Consider the following 19,969-nt stretch of genomic DNA (forward strand, 5'->3'; position numbering starts at 1 on the left):
TTCCAAGTTCCCAGATCCCAATGGCTATTGTTTGCAAAAAGAAAAGAACTGTTTTCATGTATAAACCAACAGAATTACTCCGGATTCAGTAATTCAGAGTGTAATTCAGTCCTGTGTAGAGGATTGGGATAAGACCGATACACACTTATTTTATCAACACTGTATTAAATTCACTCAAACTTGTAGTTCCAGTCCCGGAGGACCCACGTTCAGTCGGTGCTCCCAGCGAAGCAGGTGGCCAACCGCCTTCATGCATCCCAGGGCAAAGCACACCCGTTTTGGCACCATCGGTCTTGCTTCCTGTAGGGAGAAATGGAGAAGAAAACATATGGGATATGATCTTTCAGTATATATATTTCTTTGAAAGACACACAAATACCTTAGCATTGGGCAATCAGTTAGGAGTGAGAATCTAATAAAACCATAATATATAAACTGCATGTATTCCACTTGCAGGCCTCTGTCTAGCCAAGTGTTTTCAAACACTCATGTTCAATCTCCTTTTTGTTGCTGATGTTGGGGATATTTCATTTGATTTCTTCATGGGTCTGATGACTGCAGCAGCATTCCTAAAACGCTCCTTAGCTGCATCTCAAAATAGTCTGATTAATCAACCTCATCCAAGAGTGATGAACTTTGTTCTTCCGCACAGCTTTTGAGTTTGCACCTAATACTGCAAAATCAGGACAGGTACAGAAACAATCTGAATTTTCCATGGGAAAGTAGATACACCCAAAGCAATGCTGAGGTACCTGTTTTCAAAATGAGCTCTCAGCGATTCAAGAATTTGCACACTTTTACATTCAATATGTCAGTAACGCACTTAAACACTACAATGAAAGGAACCAAATGAGATCCATATATGGACGTATACATACATGACAGCCTTCACCCAGACCTCTCAAACCCTCCTTCCAGCTAACTGGTTACTGAAAGTTATTGCAGCCCTTCAAGTTCGGCCAGGTCCTGATGTTCTCCTCCACTGAATCTCAGAAGTAGAAGTTCTTTAGATTAAATTCACCTCTTAGTGACCCCTGTGCAAACTTACGGTCTTTCATACCTTTCAGGAGCTTTTTCTAAACAAGGAAGAACAGCATCTAGCTTCCTTTCTCAGAAAGGCCAGTAGGAAGTAAAGAGCAGCGCTGATTTATCTTCGTCATTTGGTGACAAGTTCTGTGAAGGAAGTTGCCATTTTACATTACTTTTTTTCAGAATCAGGGAACGTGGTAACTTACAATTCATCACTTCTATGCCATTTATTTGGTGGGTATTCTGACATCCTTCTTGGATACTTGTCACTTTGGTGACAAGATATTTGCAAACATTTTAAAATTGTTTTTGTGAAAATGACCTTTGCATTTTACTGACAGTCAAATCTGTGGAATCATCCTTGGGGACACTTCCAACCATGCACTAACTCTCTAACATATATACTTAAACCAGTCCATATACAAAATCATTTGAGGATTTTAACCCAAGGTACAGGATTACTTATGCAGGACTCACTGGTACTTTGATTCTTCAGCTAAATGTGTCATTTTTTATAAAACTAGACTATGGACAGACAGGTGAGGAGGTTAGAGAAGGTTCTGAGGACATCTTTGATGGGGCAGAGAGAAAGGTCATGTGAGATACAGCAGCTCTACTTTCCACTCAGTGATGGAAAATAGCAACCTTACCCACAATTTATAGGTTTTACCACTGGCACCTGACAGAGAGTCAGAAATCTGACTCATTTTAGACCACTGGGGGGTGGGAGGGGGAAGGAACAAAAAGAAAATAAGTCTAAAATGCATCCATCCTTCACTAAAGTGTCTCAGTTGGGTCAACCTACAAGACTGTCCGGAGGACGAAGGGTGTCAGTTGATCCAAAAGCACCATCAGACTACAAAGGAGAGGAATGAAAGATTTCATTCCTTTGTGCAAAGCTTGAAGTTTAGCTTGTAAATCACAGGCTGTGGCCAAGGAAAGAAGTAAAGGTAGCTAGGACATATTCCTAAAAATGTTAATAAATGTTTTATTCCAGAAAGGTGGTAATACTCCAACTATCTTGCTTTTGCTAAGTGGGGGCAAGAAGCTCAAAGCCCTACAGAAGCACACAAAGACTGCGTAAGAATTCCCCTATATACAGTATAACCATGTAGCCTGAGAATCAGCACAGAAAGGTATGTAGAAAAGTCACAACAGTCAGGATTTTGAGCAAGCAGCTTTCAGAAAAGTAACTCCTGGCAGCAGAAGAGCACACAACAGAGCTGCCAACTCTTCTTTTTCCCCCTCGCAGGCCATAGATTTGCAGAATCTCCTGGTCTCTGGAGAAATGCCCTTTGCTAGGCTGTCTTTCCTCATTTTCCTGTTCCCAGGGGAAAAAAAAACACCAAACAAACCAACAATCAGAACATCTCCATTTTCTAGCATCAGCCTGGTTAGCACCAAGAGTAACCACCACTGCACCTTCGAGTCCTGACAGCATTCACTGACTTGTAAGAGTTGTTCCTACGGACTTCCCTGGCCTGAGTGTGGGTAACCCCCCAAAACCCCTGCTGTCCTCTTCTAGTGTGTGGGTAACCCTGCCTTGCTACCCATCCACATTTAATTAAATATGGTTAGGCACAAGGAAGAATAACAAAGCACTTATGGGAGAAAGGATGGGGGGGGGAGAAGAAAGAAGTAAATGCTGTGTCAGAGGGAGAATAAAAGCTATCTGGGGTCATCCACCCCCCATCCCTCCATTTCTTCCTTTCATATAAGAAAGTAAAGTAAGAACAACTGTAAGTAAACGCACATATATGTACTTTTATATGCAAATGTGTCTAACTCTACAAATGAGTTTTTGCTCCTCACTGCTGACAAGTATGCCTGACAGTCTGTGATAGTGAAAGTGCAAGTCATCGAACAAAAAGCTGTGTGGAGAGCAGCAGGGAAAATGCATTTGAAGAAAAGGGAAACTGCTTAAAGCCTATCTTTTTAAGAGACCAGGTTTCCCGGTCAAAACTGCAGTAAGCAAGACAAAATAAAACATTCCACACTGGGGGAAAAGTGCAGGAAATAGAAGAATAGAAGACAGCGGGAGAGTATCTGTTCAAGAGATGGCATATGCAAAGGTGAGTAATGTGTAATTCCTTGGATCTGTTTCAAATGGCAGCGTTCATGAAATCCAGAGGAGTGGAAATGGTGTTTGGCAAAAATAGCCCACTTAAAGGGGAACTGAGTGCAGCGTTTATTGACACATGGGTCTGTTAGCAAACAAAAACTCTGGTTAGTGGCAATTAGGGTTGTTGGAGGAGACATTCCATTCACTCCAAAACCAGAAATAATGGAAAGGACTGAATGAAAAGGCTGATGTTTTCCTTCCACAAAACTATTGATACTGCCTACAGTATTGCAGCCTACTTCACAAGGGGTTCCCCTATATTTCCTGGAGACATCAAGAAGGAACACATACCTGTGCTTCATCTAGCATATGCTCCAGTCTGGATTCTTTATGCACTTTTAAGGATTATTCTTTTTGCCACATCAGTTAATTTTTCATCATGTTACCACAAAATATTCAAGCACCTCTGAAAACGTATAGTCTGTATTTGGGTGGTTGCCATTTCAAAGAGACTTTTCTACAAAATAAAGGTTTAAAGCTTATGTTAAAAATGAACTCTGTAACATAACTTGAAGCAAGTTGCAGCAAATGCTGTGCCATCATACCATCTGTGTTCAAGTACAGCTCTCAAGCTCTCCTCCTATTGCTTCCTAAAGTGGAAAATAATGGTAAAAAATAAAAACAGATAAGATGAAGCAGCATTGTGTATTGGAATACATTACGAACCTGAGCGTTACGATGCTTGTTTCAAAACCGAACTCCTCTGTATCTGTATACCCCAACAAAGCATCACTGGGCAAGTAAAAAGGAAGGTTATCTTCTTCTTCACATTTAAATTAAGCAACGGTGATGCTCTCACCTGACACAGCTAGTAAATTCTGGTGAGCTTTGCTCTACCCGATATTGCTCACTTTGCTTTTTTTTTTTTAGCTCTCTTCACAAGCATTCCAGCAATATTCCTCAAGAACGTGAGTGAAATTCATTAAATCTTGAAGTAAATGAAAGGTACTAGAACTGATGGGAAATAATAACAATAACAGTAATAATAATAAAAAATATCCCACTGTTAAATCAATGTCTAAGATAACAAGTTGCTGGACAAAAATTACACGGAGAAAAATGTACATTATGACAAACCCCAATATACATTTTAGGCCATGAAAAAGGGTAGTAAGAGGTCCATAAACAAACCCTATAGGTAAAATGCCACCACAGAAAACCTAACTGTTCTTTATATGATGCAATTTTTAGGGTAAATGAAAAAAAAGCCCTATTCTTAAAAAAGTCAACTTTGTCATGCAGAGCTTAAAATAGCACCTTTCTGATATTCAGTCAAAACATGGGATTGTGTTTTGAAGATTTAGAAATAAAACTCCCATTCTGGTCACTTCATTGCACTGTCAGGTCTACAGTCACTTCATCGCTGCAGGGCGGAAGACAAGGAACACACCGAGAAGGAACATTCTCCCAGAAGCGCCTGGAAAAGACAGGGAGAGGCATGCAGGCAAGACTAGGGGGCACGAGGCAGAAGGCAGCGGATCTGCAGAAGAACCTGTTGATGTTGTTTTCTCTGGTACGGTACCAACCTGGTCCCGGTCAGTCCCTAATCAAGAACACAAATGCATTCATAACTTCCTCTGGCTTTCCGAGAAGCAAGCACCTCACTCTTCCTATGCTATTCCCATTTACTGCCCTACTAACAAATTTTTATGGGTCCGTCTACATAAATACATGTCCATCCTGCTCTGTAGCTATTTCTGCGTGAGTTGTTTTGAACAATTAGTCAAGCAAGTATTTGTGATCTGAGCGTGAGCCGCTCAGAAAGCTGCTGCTGCTCGATCTCCAGTTACGGCTCCACAGCTGGGATTCGGTAATCCACCGTGTGACCGAGCCTGAGGTTTTACATGAGACCTGGCATTGAAAAGGGATGGGCAGTATGCTCACCAGGGTCTCCCAGAGGCACTAGAGCCTGGAGCAAACCCCTGGGCGGGGATCTCCCTCTCCCGCTGGAGATGCTCCTGTTCCCTAGCATTGCCAGATACAACATGAGTCTGGAAGGGAAAATCTCCCTACCCCCTCTATCCTACTCCACCCTTTTCAAAAAACATATTGAGGTGCTCTCTCCATCTGGTTTCTTATTCTCCATCTTATTTCTAATCCTGTGAGATAGTGCTGATCCCAGTGGCCAGGAGAAAGCATCTGAGAGGTCAGGACACCGCATACTTGAGACAGGGATTCAAGCTGGGACATGCTGTTCAAAAAGGGGACAAGTGAATGCAGGCTTTGAACACCTTTGGGAAACAGTCTTGTCAAAAAAAGCATTTCCAACAACAGCAATGTTTGTTATTTTCATACTTTTTCTACTCCTGCCAGGATGTTCTCATCAACATTTGTGTGGTGCTGGCCAAAATGCCCTTTGCCTTTCCAAGGCAGAGGCTGGCAAAAGGGCTCTTGTGCCTCTGCGGAGCCCACCTGGAGTGCCCACCCCACCAGCCCCAGGTAGGTCTGGAAGGGCCCTGCTGCTACCCCTGGGCCCCTTCCAGGGGCTGGGGGTGCCGCTGCCCAGGCTCCTTCTGGGCCTTTCCGACCCACAACCTCCTTCCCACGCCTGGACCAGGATTAGGTTCCTGGCACACAGTTCCACACCGAGCAGGCTGTCACACAGACCTGCATGCACCGGGACGGTCCCCGTCCCCTCAGTACCCCGGAGCTCACCCACCACCCGCCCTCCAGCACAGGCGCCCCAGGTTGTGGCCCTGCAATGGGAAGGGTGGGGGATGCTCAGCCAGGCCCTGCAGGGGCTCGGCAAGGGGGTAACTGGAAAAACGCGGCCCTCGTGGGAAACACAAAGCCAGGAGAGGTCGCTTGGGGTGTGTGGGGGATGGGGGGGCGGCGGTGGCGGCACCCACACACAACCCACGGCCACATCAGGCGGTGCCGCCCCCCCCCCCCCCCCCCTCCACACGGCGCCCTTTGCCGCAGGCCCGGGGACAGCTCCGCCACCGCCGATCCCCTCAGCCGACCAGCGGAGAAGCGGGGGGAGGGGATGCGGGCTCCCCGCCGAGCGGCTGCGGGCCCGGCCGGGCCGGGCGAGGCGGCTGGCGGAGTGTCAGAGGCCAGGGCTGAGGGGGCGGGACGCCGCCTCGCCCCGGCCCGGCCCGGCCCGGCCCTGCGGCAGCCCCGCAGCGCGGACGACCCCCCCCCCCCCCCCCCCCGCTCGGCTCCGCAGTCGGGGGGGAGGGGGGGAGCGGGGGCAAAGGCGCGCGCCCGCGGGCGGGGCCGCGGGTTCTAGGCGTGTCCCGCCGGCCCGCGCGCCGCCGGCGCCCGCGGCGGTTGGTGAGGCCTCCACCCTGTGGCGCGCCGGGGGAGGCGCGGGCTCGTGCTCGCGCCTTCGCCGTTGCCATGGCCCCGCTTGACGTCACGGGCGGTGCGCTGCCCGTGCGTTGCGGCGCGGTGATTGGCGGAGACGCCGTGTGTGGCGCTGGGAGAGAGGCTGCAGCGCAGCGAGCCGCGAGACAGGCACAGTCCGCGCCGGCCGCCCGCCCCGAGACACCAGCCGCCGCGCTCCCGCCGCGCACAGGTAACGGGGCCCGCCGCGCCGCCCCGCCTCCGGCCCCCGCGCCGGGCGGCCGCTCCGGGACTCTGCCCCCCGCCCCCGGGGGCTTGGGGGGGCCGAGCGAGGCGGCCGGCGGGCAGCGCCGATCCCTCCCTAACCCCCCCCCCCCTCCGGCCTCGCCGGCGGCGGCAGCAGGGCGGCTCCGCGGGGAGGGAGCGGGGCGGCGGGAGCAGCCTGCCCCACGGGGGCCGCTGCGGAGGGCGGCGGGTGCCGCGCAGGTGAGGCCGCGGGTGCCCCTCCCCGCTGGAGAGGAGGGAGTGGAGGGGGGGAAGAGCGGCTGGGGGCGGTGGGGCGGGGGAGGGGGCGGCAGGTGAGGGCCCCGCCCGTGGAGCGGCGGGCGGGGGCGACCCTGCGCCCGTGGGCGCGTTGGGGGGGGGCGCCGCCTCCGTCGGGCGGGGGTGGGGGGCCGGCGCGCCGGGCGCGGGCGGGCGCCGCTGGGTGTGGTCTCCCGCCGGGAGCGCTGCCCGGGCGCGGAAGAGCCGCAGCGGCCGCCTCTCGGTCGCGCTCGCTTCCCTCCCCTCTGCCCGGCCCCCCCCCCTCCCCCGCCTCCGCCCATCCTTGCCCCCTCCTCCCCTCGCCCCGGCCGAGGGGTCCGGGCGATAGCGGCGGCTCCCTCGGGACAGGAGGGGGCTCCTCCGCCGCCGCCTCTTCTTCCCCCCCCCCCGCCTCGTCCCCCGAGGCTGGGCCCGCGGGCTTCCCCTCGTCCGGCCGCTGCCGGGGCGGGGACGCGGCATCCTCCTCCGCCGCCGCCCCCGGCGCTGGGCGGAGGTGAGCGGGATTAACGCGCGCTGAAGTGGGCTGGGCTCCGGCGCCGATCCGCCATGACAAAGGCGGCCGGCGAGGCGCTCGGTGTCCCCGCGGCGGGCGGATGCGGCGGCCGCAGCGCGGGGAGGGGCGGCCCGGGAGCTTGCTTCTTCACCCCGGGGAACCGCGCCGCCCGCTTCTCCCCCGGGCCTCTCCATTTTCTGCTGTCACCTCGCGTGGGGGGGAATCGCGGGCAGCGCCCAGCTCTCGCCGCGCCTGCGGGCGGTCCCCCTCGGCCGCCGGAAACGGCGGGCGGCCTGGCCGCCTAGGAAGGATGCCGCCGTAGCAGCCTGCGGGCGGCCCGGTGGCCCAGTAGACTGGCGTTGGGGCCGGCGTTTTAACTATGTTCGTCCTGATCGCGCCGGGTGGTAAATAGCCGTAGCCAAAACGTTGCCTTAAAATGGCTCCTTAACCCCGCCGTTCACGGTGCGGTCAAGTTTTACACGCACGTTTGCAAACGCTGCGGAACAGACGCTGAGTTTATGCCCCGATATCGGGGGTAGGAGCTACTAAAACTTTCTCTTTCAGGTGACTAGAATGTTAAAAAAAGCTTAACTTATTCCTAAATGGAACATAGTGCTGCTATTGTTTGTGGTAACAATGTAAAATGACAGAAGGGTTAATGGTTAAAGATTAAGATACTGGATTGTGGTGTACGGAACATACAGAAATACATAAAGCAAACATGACCAAAATTGCATCTTGCTTTAATAATCTGGAAGAACTTTTAAAGGCTGGTGTATCCCAAAGCACGTTGTCAGCGCATCAAAATGATCAAGTCAAGATATGTAAAAGGATGGGGATTGAGGGAGAACTAATTTTTCCTGATGTACCAAAACCAAAAACCAACCCAATACCTCTGTTCAACAGAGCTTGATTTTATTTATTTTAAGTGCTGATAAGATGCAGATTATGAAGTGTCTCATCTGGGTCGTGCTATTTCAAATACTGATGTTGAAGTAATATTTTTAAATAGTAAATTTTCCTTTTGTCTCTGAAAGCATAGCCTCTCAGGCTGAGCGGCAGTACCCAGCTCATAATGTCTACTGTATCCCATTTTGGGAAAGGAAGTTATTAACATTCTGGAAGGGTGTATACCTTGAAATTTAGATATTGGTGCACTCTATAACACCTAGTGTGGGATTTGATTTGCAGATCCCTATGCTAAGTCTTTCTGTATGTAAGATTCTGTTAAGGCACAGAGAGTTGCCTGGTACTGTTTGTCTAGCCTTTATTTGATCTTCTGTGAAAAACTTACTTTTGGATATTTTCTTTGTCAATTTTGTTATATTGATACTTCAATGCAGTTGATGCTGCAGCTTGAATGTAGTCGTAAGAGAGTGATGGCAAAGAACTAGGATTGTTTATGTGCATAAGATAGGAATGATTTGCTCTGACTTCACTGTTGGATGTTTTTGTTTGCATTTATTAAAATAACATACTTTTAAAAGTTAACAATTTTTCAGGAGGAAGCAGTGACTTTAACTCTTTAATCATGTATCCATGTGTTTAAGCATTGGGTGCTTGTATGCCTTGTGTTCTGGATTTCGGTTGTACCACTTACAGTTCCAAACTACTGAGAGAATGGTTGCTCTGCATCTGAAGTTAAAACACCTTTGTCCTTGGTCAATGTCTGAATAATGCCTCACTATTTTTCCTCTTTAGAAATATCAGCATGGATAAAAATGAGCTGGTGCAGAAGGCCAAACTGGCTGAGCAGGCTGAAAGATATGATGACATGGCAAGTTGCATGAAGTCTGTGACTGAGCAAGGAGCTGAGTTGTCCAACGAAGAGAGGAATCTTCTCTCTGTTGCCTATAAAAATGTTGTAGGAGCCCGTAGGTCATCTTGGAGAGTCGTCTCAAGTATTGAACAAAAGACGGAAGGCGCTGAGAAAAAACAGCAGATGGCTCGAGAATACAGAGAGAAAATTGAGACTGAGCTAAGAGACATCTGCAATGATGTGCTGGTGAGAAATAATGAAACTGTTGATCCATTTTTACTTAGAGTTGCAGAGTAAATGGTCCTGGGCCCTCTGGGACTACTTCTAGTCTATCAGTAAAGCTGTGATCTCCTATGCTATTTCTGAAGGACAAGGTTTAAAAAAAAGTCTGACTTTTCTCTTCTTCTAATGTATTGATTATTTATGTACAAATCATCATACTTTTCAATGCTAGTGAATTTGGAGACATATTGAAATGTTGTATATAAAGTAAAAGGTATGAAAAGTCAACATATTTATTTGAGACTGAACTAGATACAGGTTTAGTTTGGGATTTACTCCTCCTCAGTGCAATATTTGTATCCTAGATCACTTTGATTTCTGCAACTTTAATATGCTGCTCTAGTTGTAAGAGGTAGTTCTTACTCTACGGAAATTGTGCCCCTCCCTTGGCAAGATGATGTAATGTTAGTTATGACTCAGCCATGCAGAAAACTCTCTGCAGGAAGAGGCAGTAGAAATGCTGTGATACCCTCTTAAACTTAAAATTTTTAGTAGCAAACTAAAAGGGTGTTCAAGTTGGGTGTTTCTGTGGCTTGTAGTTATGTTAAAACATGCATATACCCGGTAAACAACCCTATATTTTCGTTAGGAGACTGGTTTATGAAATCCGAACCTCTTCCAAATGCTTATTCCAGATTGTCAGGGTTTTTTCAACTGCATCCACCTGTGGTGCTTCAACAAGCACACAATCAACAGATGTCCAGTCCTGCGAGCGCTTGTGAGGTAGATGTTACTGTCAGCAGTAGAATTGTCCACTGGACTGTGGACCCTGCTGGTGTGTCATCATGTGTGTGACAAGGGATCATGTACCTGGAGGTGACAGAATGCCATGTGATGTGAGGGAAGTGTTAAATAGCTCAGTATGTGCTTGAAGATCTGATGTCAAATGAAAATTAAGATCAATGAGTAGCATCAATTTTGCTTGCTGTGTAAGATAACTAAATGACATGGACGGTAATTGCATCTAGAAGACTGGTTCTCCAAGGGTGCGTAAAAGTTGGCATGGATAACTCTGAGCCTTGGCTTCCAGCTTAGGCTGGCTTCCATGGTTATTGTAACACACCCAGTTTTCATATGTTTTGTTATTTGTGTAAGGATAACTCTTAAACTTCCACTATAAAAATGGAAATGCCAAACTTGCACATAGGAAAGGACCGATTTGCTAGTTCTTGTGTTGTTAAATGGTTGCTCATCTATTTAAGCCAGGGAAATAAGGATTCAAATCTGGTGTTCTAATTTCTTGTTATTTCTTTTTTTAAATTAATGAATTTATTTTATTAATAGGAAAGTCCTTGGGAGTGGATGCTTTCAGTTCAGAGTGATCTGAAATTCTTTTGTAAACTACGTTTGGGTTTAAGAAATCACTTTAAGTCACTTGGCTTAGAAACTCCTTTTTAGAAGAACTTAGTGTTTGCTATTATTTTCTTTTCTGATAATGGAAACCAGATTGAGGTGAAACTACCTTTTATTGTGCATGCTACATACAAAAACAAAACCCCAGCTTTCAAGTTTGCTGCAGCAGCTAAAGTATCAGGGTGAGTGCATACAGGCGGGGAATCTTGTTAAATGTTCTGAATCTCAAAATGGACTGGAATTTCTCCTTTGTATTTAAGGAGATACACATACATTATTCAAAGAAATTATTATTCTTTGACATGTTACTACTTTTAGGCAGCTAATGTCTTAGTAATCTTTAGTGTTGCCAGTCCGGTTTTTCTTAATGGGTTAAGAAAAAATTACTGTCCAGAAGAAACTATGCCTTAGGCAGTCATGAGCAGTAATAAAACTACTGGTTTAGACTTGGGTTTAAAAAGAAAAAAATTAAAAACTTTTTTTTTTATTCAAGAGAGAGGATTTAAAAATGCTTTCAAATGATATGCACTACCTTTGCCATTGCGAATTGCATTGAAGAATTAAATTAATATTTAAAAACATATTCTTGTTTCTTGGGAATATCTTGTTCAGATACATTCTTACTTACTTAAAGCAATACAGTCAGTATCATCTTTTTAACAGAGGAAAAAAGAATTGTGGTAACATATTTAGTTGGGTTTTTTATGAATAGGAGTCTGCACAATGCCACAGGCAAGCCTAGAACTAGGTTGTTTTGGGTTTTTTTTTGCCAAAAGTTCCTCTGTGGTTTTTGTATAGCGTAAGCTAGTCTGTTCAGAGAAGTAAAAACAAAGCTTACCAAGTCTTGATTGGTGTGAACTGTGCCGTTAATAAGACCCGAACTGTTAACAAACTTTCGAAGTTTTCAGTCACGAGCTTTATCAATTACAGTACAAAAGTAGCTTGGAAACTTTTTTTATCTTTTATTAAGACTCTGAATCTGTTTGAGCTGTTGTTGTGTCTTCAATTGGCTGCTAGGCTCTTAAGTAATATTTAATGCCCTGGGGTGTTACATCACAGTTGTGTGTGGAAGTGACTGGTATCCTAACTTCAGTGTTGAAGGGAGGAAACAAATTAATAGAATGTGTTTGTGACTAGCAGAATGCAGCCAAAGCTGGCTCCTCTGCTGCTTCTCACTCTCTTCCCTCATTTGTTGGAATCAAATTACTAGTGGATTGGAAGAAATAGCTCCTCTAATCCAGTAGACGCAGACTAAACTGTAGACTAAACTGTGCCTGGGTTCTATTCCCAGCTATTCCACTAACTTACAGAGTGAGTAAGTGCAATTAATACTGGACTTCTTTATTGCTTCATAATTATTAGACCATTTATTTTTCTCCTCTACACTGACCTTGCAGCAGGAAAAGCCAGCATGTACATCAGCTTCTTCCTAAATCTTCCCTCACTTGAGCCTGCTGTGGAGTACCTCTGCAGCTCTACAAACAGTTGAACTCATCCTCTTGTTTGCAGCAGCCTCAGAGTGCTGCTCTGCAAAGAAGAGACACCTAAAATTTCTTGGCCCAGTACCAATTCTGTCAGATGTACTCTGGAGTATATTCAGGTGTGGTATAACCGACTCTAATTTGGAGTTGGTCTGGTAGTGCTGATAAACTGCAAATAATTGTGATACATTGTGCTTAGTAGAAGTTCCTTACACTTAACAATAAAGACTGAATTTCCAAATTCTTCAAGAATGATCTAGTGTGTGTGGGGAAGGAAGTACGTTGCCATACTCGAGCATCTTAAATGTAATTGAATATTATAGAAAATTTCCAGCCTCAGAAATTTTGTATTGATACAGGAAATTAAGCTTTCTGTTAAGTACTTTTCCTCATGTTAGCTAAGTGTGTGCTTCACGTCCTGTTTCACTTTCTGTAGTAGAAGGGAGGGTCTGTCTAAAATACTAGTATAACGATCTTTTATTTGTCATTTCCATAATAAAAACTGTTATTAATCTAAGAGGTGTGGATTTTCTTCAAAATGCTTTTTGCCGTTAATGGGAAACAGAGCTGTAACTGAAGCAGTTCGAATTAAATACTGTAGTAAGGTGAGTTTTTTCAGCTCGTGAGGATTCTGAAGTACAGAGCAGAATGTATGGAGAGGAATTAGCTAGCATCTGATACTGCTTTGCATGTTAGAAGTTCTCATAGCTTTCAGGCAGTCTCTGACATGACATGAGTTAAATGTAAACTAATAATTTAAAACACAACTAGTTATCTTCACTTTAGTACGAATGTAATTCTAGACTGTTATGCTCTTTCCCTAGGCTGGTGCTTGCAGCAGCGCAGTAGTCCCCTAGATGTCTTCCACAGGATGCCCAGTTCCCGTGTCCTTCCCCCATGCCCAGTTTTCTGGCTGATGTCTTCTTCCCCCAAGTTCCCCCACAGTCATACCTTAAGTAAATCTCTTTGCTTGCAATGCCCAAGCACTCTGTTTCACTGTTGCTTTTTCCCTTTTGGTTGTTCCCCTTAAGGTCTGGAGAGGTACCGAAACTGTGGCTGCCCTTCAGTGCTCTAGAGTTACTGTTGCACATAGGTGCTACACAACACTTTTCCCCCAGTCCCTCCCTGCCAGAAAAGCGCACGGTTAATGGTGCTGTTCAGGACCCTTCTTGGCTTTCTTCACCACATTATTTATTCCTAATTTCATGCTCAGCAGTGTAAAATGGTACTCCTTGTGGGCTTCTACTATTTAGACTTCTTTGTACTTGTTATCAATGCTTCACTTTTTAGAAGTGGTAATTCTTGTGAGAGGAGAAGGTACAGTTAAATCTCAACTAAGTGACTTTAGGTTTGTGATTCTTTCATATGTATATTGGTTTTGGGGGGTGTAGGAGGTTGAGTAATCTGTCATGGGGCTGCAGGTCACTGGGGGAAAGGGAGCGTAATTTCATTCAGAATGCATTTAAATGGCTTTTTAAAGAACATACCACAGAATTAATGCCTATTGCAGTCATATTCAAAGTACTGTGGGACTATTTTCTAGTTGCCTGCAAACATCTAATAGGTTACTATATTAGCATCTATAAAACCTGTTTCTGCACTAATTCTTAACAGGATTAGGAAATTTAGTCCTCACTCCTACAGGAAGCCATATGCTTTTTGACATGCACATGTCAAGTTTGTTGTTTATTTTTTTTAAAAGTCAACCATTGTATGGTCAAAGAGCACAGCTAACCTATAAAGTGGTGCTTACAAGCAGATGAGTAGATTGCTTATGAGCTCACGTGACTGATTATACCACGCAACCTTCTATGCTATGAAGACATCTGATACTAACAAGAACCTCAGTGTTCTGACTGAAAATTGCTACCTTTAGTTCTGTGACTCCTTCAGGCTTGGTTAATTTTTTATCTTTGGCTCCACTTTGTTTCTGTCTTTGAGATCCGTGTCCTTTATTTGATATTTTTGGAAAAGGAGGCATTTGTAGAAGCTTCTATTTGCAGAATGTCAATCACAGAAGAGGGGTGGTTAATTTGTTGAAATCTAAGAGCTAGGTGCCAAAAATCTTTGTTTTGAAAAATTTAGTCTTTGTTGTTTTAAGCTGTTTTGATTGAATAATTTAGGTTGGAAGGGAGATCATTTAGTACTCTGCTCAGAACAGATCCAGTTAGATCACATTGGTCAAGGCCTTGTCAGTCAAATTTTTAATATCTTCAAGGATAGAAATTCCAAAACCTCGCCCAAGAGCCTGTCATAATATTTGGTCATATTTATGGTTAAAAGAAGAAAAGAAAAAAAAAAAATAAAATCCTTGTATGTAATCAGAACTTCTCACGTTCCAACTTGTCTCATGCCTCTCGTCTTTCCACTGTAGACCTCCAGGAAGAGTCTGGCTCTATCTTCTCTAGGCAGCTGTACACAGCAGTAAGAGCTGCTGGTCTTCTCTTTTTCCAGGCTGAAGAAACCTAGCTCTCAGCCTTGCCTTGTACATCATGTGTTCCAGCCCCATAATCATGCTGGTGGCCTCCACTGGACTCATTTCACTGTATTCAGGTCTCTTGTACTGTGGAGCCCAGACGTCAACAGAGAACTCAAGATGTCGTCTCCAGTTGTTAAAATTTGTATTAAAAGATGGTAATTGATAATGTGCTAGTGGTGTACATGAAAATATGTGAGTATCTCTGGTTCACAAATGCTTCTCTGAATGAACTTTCATATACTGCAGAGCAAAATGTAGCCAGGGTTTACAAACTTCCCAAAATGGTTATAATTTAAGCTTTTGATTAAGTCTCCAAGCCTAGCTTTTTCAGTTAGGGTTTGTCTGGTATAATTGCTCACCTATATTGAAGGTAGGAGCCTGAGACAATTTGCATCAACCTCATGATTTCACTTTGTTAATCCTTTAATCACTTTCCTGATTGTAGCTACACCCCTTCAGGGTTTTGGGGTTGTTTTTTTATCTATTGGGTTTTGGGTTTGGGGTGTTTGGGTTTTTTCTTTTTCCTCCCTGCAGTGAAAACACTGTCTAAACTAGAGCAATTTGCTTTATTTTTTTAAGCAAATTAAACTTGAAAATCTGTTGAATCTTGGAGAACTGGAACATCATTTATGGATCAGTTCAAATATGAGATGATGTGCATTGTTTTTTATTTATTCTGCATTATTCATGTAATTGTTTGTAAATGCATGAATCTTCAGCTCATGTTTGAAAGGATTTTAGATTCCAGCATATAGAAGTAATTTACTGGTGGCTGGGCTGCATGAGCAAAGGTGAGCTAGTACTTACTAATTTTAGCAAGAAGTGCATCCGTAATGTTTATACGTGTGTTTAATGCACACATTTATCATAAAATCTGCTAAGGTGCTCTGCGTAAATGCAGAAAAATTAAATTAAATATGCAGTTACCTCTGATAGTTACATTAACTGTGCACACATATGTACACACATATATACATGTATCTATATCCTCTTGCATTTATTGGAAGTAGATAAAATCTTTACTATAACCAATAGGCTGCTTTATTAATTCCACTAGGCATTATTGCTTAATAATTGGCTGTGTTGTACTTTTTTAAAAAGTACATTGTGCTTATACTTTTCAGAAGCATCCAAGTAACAACTTGCTTTATATGACAGCAGCCTTCAGTATTCAATTACTTTATGCATTTACTGTTCATACACTTCTAAGCAGCAAATTAAACTAAGTTGATCAGTTTAGTCACCTGTGACAGATACTCTCCTCCTCCTTGCATGCTTTTGAAGCAAGAACTTCACTGCGTGTACTTGTAATTTTGTGAAGCAAAGTGTGTTTGTTTCACTGGTTGGTGACTTAGAAGGCTAAGAGTAGTAACTCTGCATTGTAGAGATACCTTTTACTGTGCCTGTGAAAGTTCTAAGTGGTAGAAATACGAAATCTAGAATATAATCAGAGTTGGTGCATTATCTCTGTACGTCTGTATAAACAGATGCCACGCTGTCTCTGGTTTTGTCTGGAAACTTCTGTCTTGTTACCACACATGGCAGAAAACCATTTCTGAAACAGGTTCTGAAATGCTTTACTTGTTCTTTGCAGTAGGCAGACGCAGTGGCTCCTGTCTCTGAACCTGAAGCTGGTTGTCCATTCAGGCAGTGATTGACTATCATTTCGAAACAGTTTGAGAAAGCCAGTGCTATTAAAGTTGATTGAAGAGCAGTAAGATTGTGATTATTTCTAAAGCTTGGTTTTTTGGGTTTTTTTTACTGAATGTCAGCTCTTGTGTAGTTGCTTATTTTTCTTGAATTCTGACAGAGGATTGGTAGTGCCTCTTCTAATGAGAAGTAATAATAAGTCATGCTACTGCTGAGATGAATAGTAAATTCTTAAAGGTTTTGTTTTGGTTTTCAGCTCAAATGAGGTGGTAGTTGTGGGTTGGTTTGGAGGTTTCTTCTAGATGTTGTTGGCCGTTGTGATTATGTAGGTTACAAAATATTTAACAACAGGAATCTGATCTCATAACTGATCAGATTCTCCTAGTGCAGAGTAGGCTAAAATGGCATTTTTGCTAATAAAATGCTTTTGTTAACATTGTATGCTATAATGAACTCGTAATAGATACAAAGTCTGCTTCAGGAGGTTTTGGATCTGCTCAGAGTGCAAGCTGCTAAAGATGGTTCATATTTCTGTTTCTTATCAAGGATAAAAAGTGTTACATCATCTTTATGGGGCTTTTCTGGTAGTATTTCTTCAGAGACGAAACTGTAGAGTCTTAAAACAGCTAGGACATGTCCTGGTTTGGAGTACAGCCATCATAGCTATCACTTAGACCTACCTGTCTAGCAGAAATTCTCATCCAACTCAATTGGTTTCAATTTTGTATTATCTCAAGTTTCTCAGAAGATGTCTGTTTCTTCAAAGAATAATGATCGATGCATTTGGCACCATTCTTTTTTGTTGCAAGTCCCCAATATTCAGGAAATAAATTAATGAGGTGATGCAGAAAAAAAACCCAACAGGTAAAAATTGTGTATTGGCTTTGATCCTCAGTGGAGGAAACTGTTTTGTGTATTAACGTCTATAGTAATGCCTCAACAAATTAAATACTTTAATTCTAATTATTTTTCTATAAAGTGTCTTATTGGCTGCTGCTTTTAGTATGAGTTTTCTCAGAGTTGGTTACTAAACTGGAGATGTATTTTTGCCTGTGCTTCAGAATTTGGTTCCTTCACTGTCGCGTTAAGCGTACTTTGGTAAAAACCTGTAATGATTAGTATGAAGGACTTTAAAAGTATTTTGAATAATCTCAAATAGTATATCCTAATATGAAGCTTGCTTCCCTTGCTATAAATACTAATTGGAAAGCGAAGTGATAGAAGGAACAAGCTAGTAAAGGGCACGATAGTCTAAGTTGGGTAGGGTAGATCTGCAAGGAGAGCTATGTGTATGGCTGTAAAAGAGTGAACTGAGATGCTCCTTCTCATTGCCTCAGTTCCCATCCTTTTCTTTTTATGCAGACCAGTGGTGTGTCTGTCTGTAAGTGCCATATCTTCCCTCTAAGCACCCTGTAGGCGTTTTAGTGTGTATACCTACTTTTTACTGACTTAGTTCTATCCCCCAGCATGTGTGTCGGCATGAAGATGGTTTTTTTAGGGTGTCCTACTTCATATTTTCTTCTGCCTGCCCATATGTGATACTGCTTTTGTTCTCTTTTCTAAAGAAACACATTTAGACTCTTTTAGTAGTATTTGTTTTGCATAAGTAAAATTTCTCGCCATTCTTTCTATTACATAGCATTCCCTTTTCTCCATTAATCCTTTAGTTCTTTTTTCAGTTACCCTCTTATTACTCAGGGCTCGTTTCCTCCGTTGTTTCCCTTTCTAGAACTTAAGACTGACTACAGCAAAACTGCTAATCAGTACCTTTTTCCTGCTCTTATGTGTCCCTGTGCATGTCACATCTCCCACTGTTGCATGAACTCCACAATCAAATTCCTCCTTGCCTCCTGAAGGTCCTTTGTCCCAAATTCTGAATTCCTCCCCTGCCGAGGCTCATCATTCTCACCTCATCTCTTCCAGCCAGCCTTCTCGTGTCACCTTTTTCAAACTTGTATCTGTTTGTGTGGGTGGCCAATTTGATGGGAAGGGAGAATAACTGGTACTGAGAACAGGCAGCAGGCTTCTTTCCTTCTTCAGCAGATATTTTGCCAGAGAGATCTCCAGTGCCGCAGCAGTATTTGACAGATTTTCTTGTGTTTCTGTTCTGCTGAGCAAATGAGTAGACAGAAATCTATAGCTAACTTTGAACAGGAGGCTTTGCTTTTGGCTGGAGTAGAAGGCTGACAGCGGAACAGACCTTTTGGTTTTCCCCCAGGAGGGCTGGAGGTCACCCATGAGGCAGCAATTGCAGAGTCCTTATACCAAGCTCTGAGTAGAACTGTCATTGGAAACAGCGTAATGAGCCTGTCTCAAAACAGTCTGAGTTTGGGAAGGGATTAGCTAAAAATATTCCTCTTAAAAATACAAGTATTTGTTACTTTTCTCCAACAATTCAAATAGACGTGTGTAAATAAAGTTGCTACTGGCCACAGATGGCTTGGTTAAAAACCCTTTGTAGTGTGTGTGCCAGTCTGCGCAGAGCAGGTAATTGCACGTGTTCTTTTTATAGCCCAAATAACTTTACTGACTGTGGTGCTGAGGCAGAAAACACACACCTGGAAAATAACACACTGGCTTTTTAGGCGAATTATAGGTGTCTTGAACTTGTCCAGCACAGGTGGACTACTTTTACAAACTTCTATTTTGATGACAAAGTTATTAAAGAATAACTTAACAAAGGTGTGCTACAGTTACTGTGCTCGTTGGTTAATGGGTTCAACTTGATGAAACCAAGTACATGTAGCTCTTCCAGCCAAGCGTGTCCCCAGAAACACTGATCTGAATCAATACTCTTGAATGCCTACCTAAGTACACCTGATACTTTATATGTGTAATTCTTTAAGATACTCATGCTCTGCTGAGCAGGTAGATTGAAAACAGCAAGTCAACATGGTAACAGTAGTCTGGATAGTTTTGTGTCTCCTGCCAGGAAGGAAGGATTGTTGCCCTAGGAGCTTTGGTACTCACGGAAAGCTTGGTACTCTCTGGGTTGCAGTTGGTAACTGTATCTTGATGCATCTGGAAAGCTGAATCTTAAGATTCAGTAGACTGTCATTTTATTGCTTGTTTTAACACAGTGCTTTAGCTGGATGTCCCTTTTCTTAATATCCATCACATCTTGTTTTTCTTTCTCTCCTCACCTTCCTTTGTAGAGAATAAAATAAATACCTACCAGGATGGTGTGAAAGTGTAGCAGGGGCTTTTGATTCCTGTTTGGAAATGGTACTGAAACTCTTCAAATACTCTGAAGCTATCTGGTAGTCTTCTAAAAGAAATGCAGACTTGAATACCAGTGCTTTTATAAGCTAAACTTTTTTAAATGAAACTGTGAAGTAGGTTTAAGACAAAAGTACCACTTTGTCATGTGCAGGTAGTGGTAGTCAGCTATCTCCAGCTGCTTCTCTGTAGTCTGTTGTGGGTGTCAAGGTTGGGTTGATGTGAGGGGAGTTTGGACAAGTGTGGAATGCGGATGAGAAGCCTGTTGGAG

The 19,969-nt window shown here is 44.0% G+C and overlaps 1 protein-coding gene and 1 long non-coding RNA gene across 2 annotated transcripts in view; one reads left to right on the forward strand and one right to left on the reverse strand.

The window, feature by feature from the left end:
* Window positions 1–1,887: 1,887 nt before the first annotated feature.
* LOC142600711 (uncharacterized) lies at window positions 1,888–4,656 on the reverse strand. Its single transcript, XR_012834271.1, has 4 exons — window positions 4,409–4,656; window positions 3,697–3,741; window positions 3,443–3,608; window positions 1,888–2,350 (listed from the first exon to the last, which is right to left on the reverse strand). It is a non-coding gene; the product is annotated as an uncharacterized LOC142600711 (long non-coding RNA).
* A 1,859-nt stretch (window positions 4,657–6,515) lies between these two features.
* The window catches only part of YWHAZ (tyrosine 3-monooxygenase/tryptophan 5-monooxygenase activation protein zeta), a 30,570-nt gene continuing 17,116 nt past the window's right edge, over window positions 6,516–19,969 (forward strand). Inside the window, exons 1-2 of the mRNA XM_075743596.1 lie at window positions 6,516–6,671; window positions 9,177–9,480. Coding sequence (XP_075599711.1) covers window positions 9,187–9,480 — 294 coding nt within the window. The 5' untranslated portion in view covers window positions 6,516–6,671; window positions 9,177–9,186. The remainder of the gene's footprint in view (window positions 6,672–9,176; window positions 9,481–19,969) is intronic.

Source organism: Balearica regulorum, chromosome 2 (assembly GCF_011004875.1).
Source record: "Balearica regulorum gibbericeps isolate bBalReg1 chromosome 2, bBalReg1.pri, whole genome shotgun sequence".
NCBI classification, from domain to species: Eukaryota; Metazoa; Chordata; class Aves; order Gruiformes; family Gruidae; genus Balearica; species Balearica regulorum.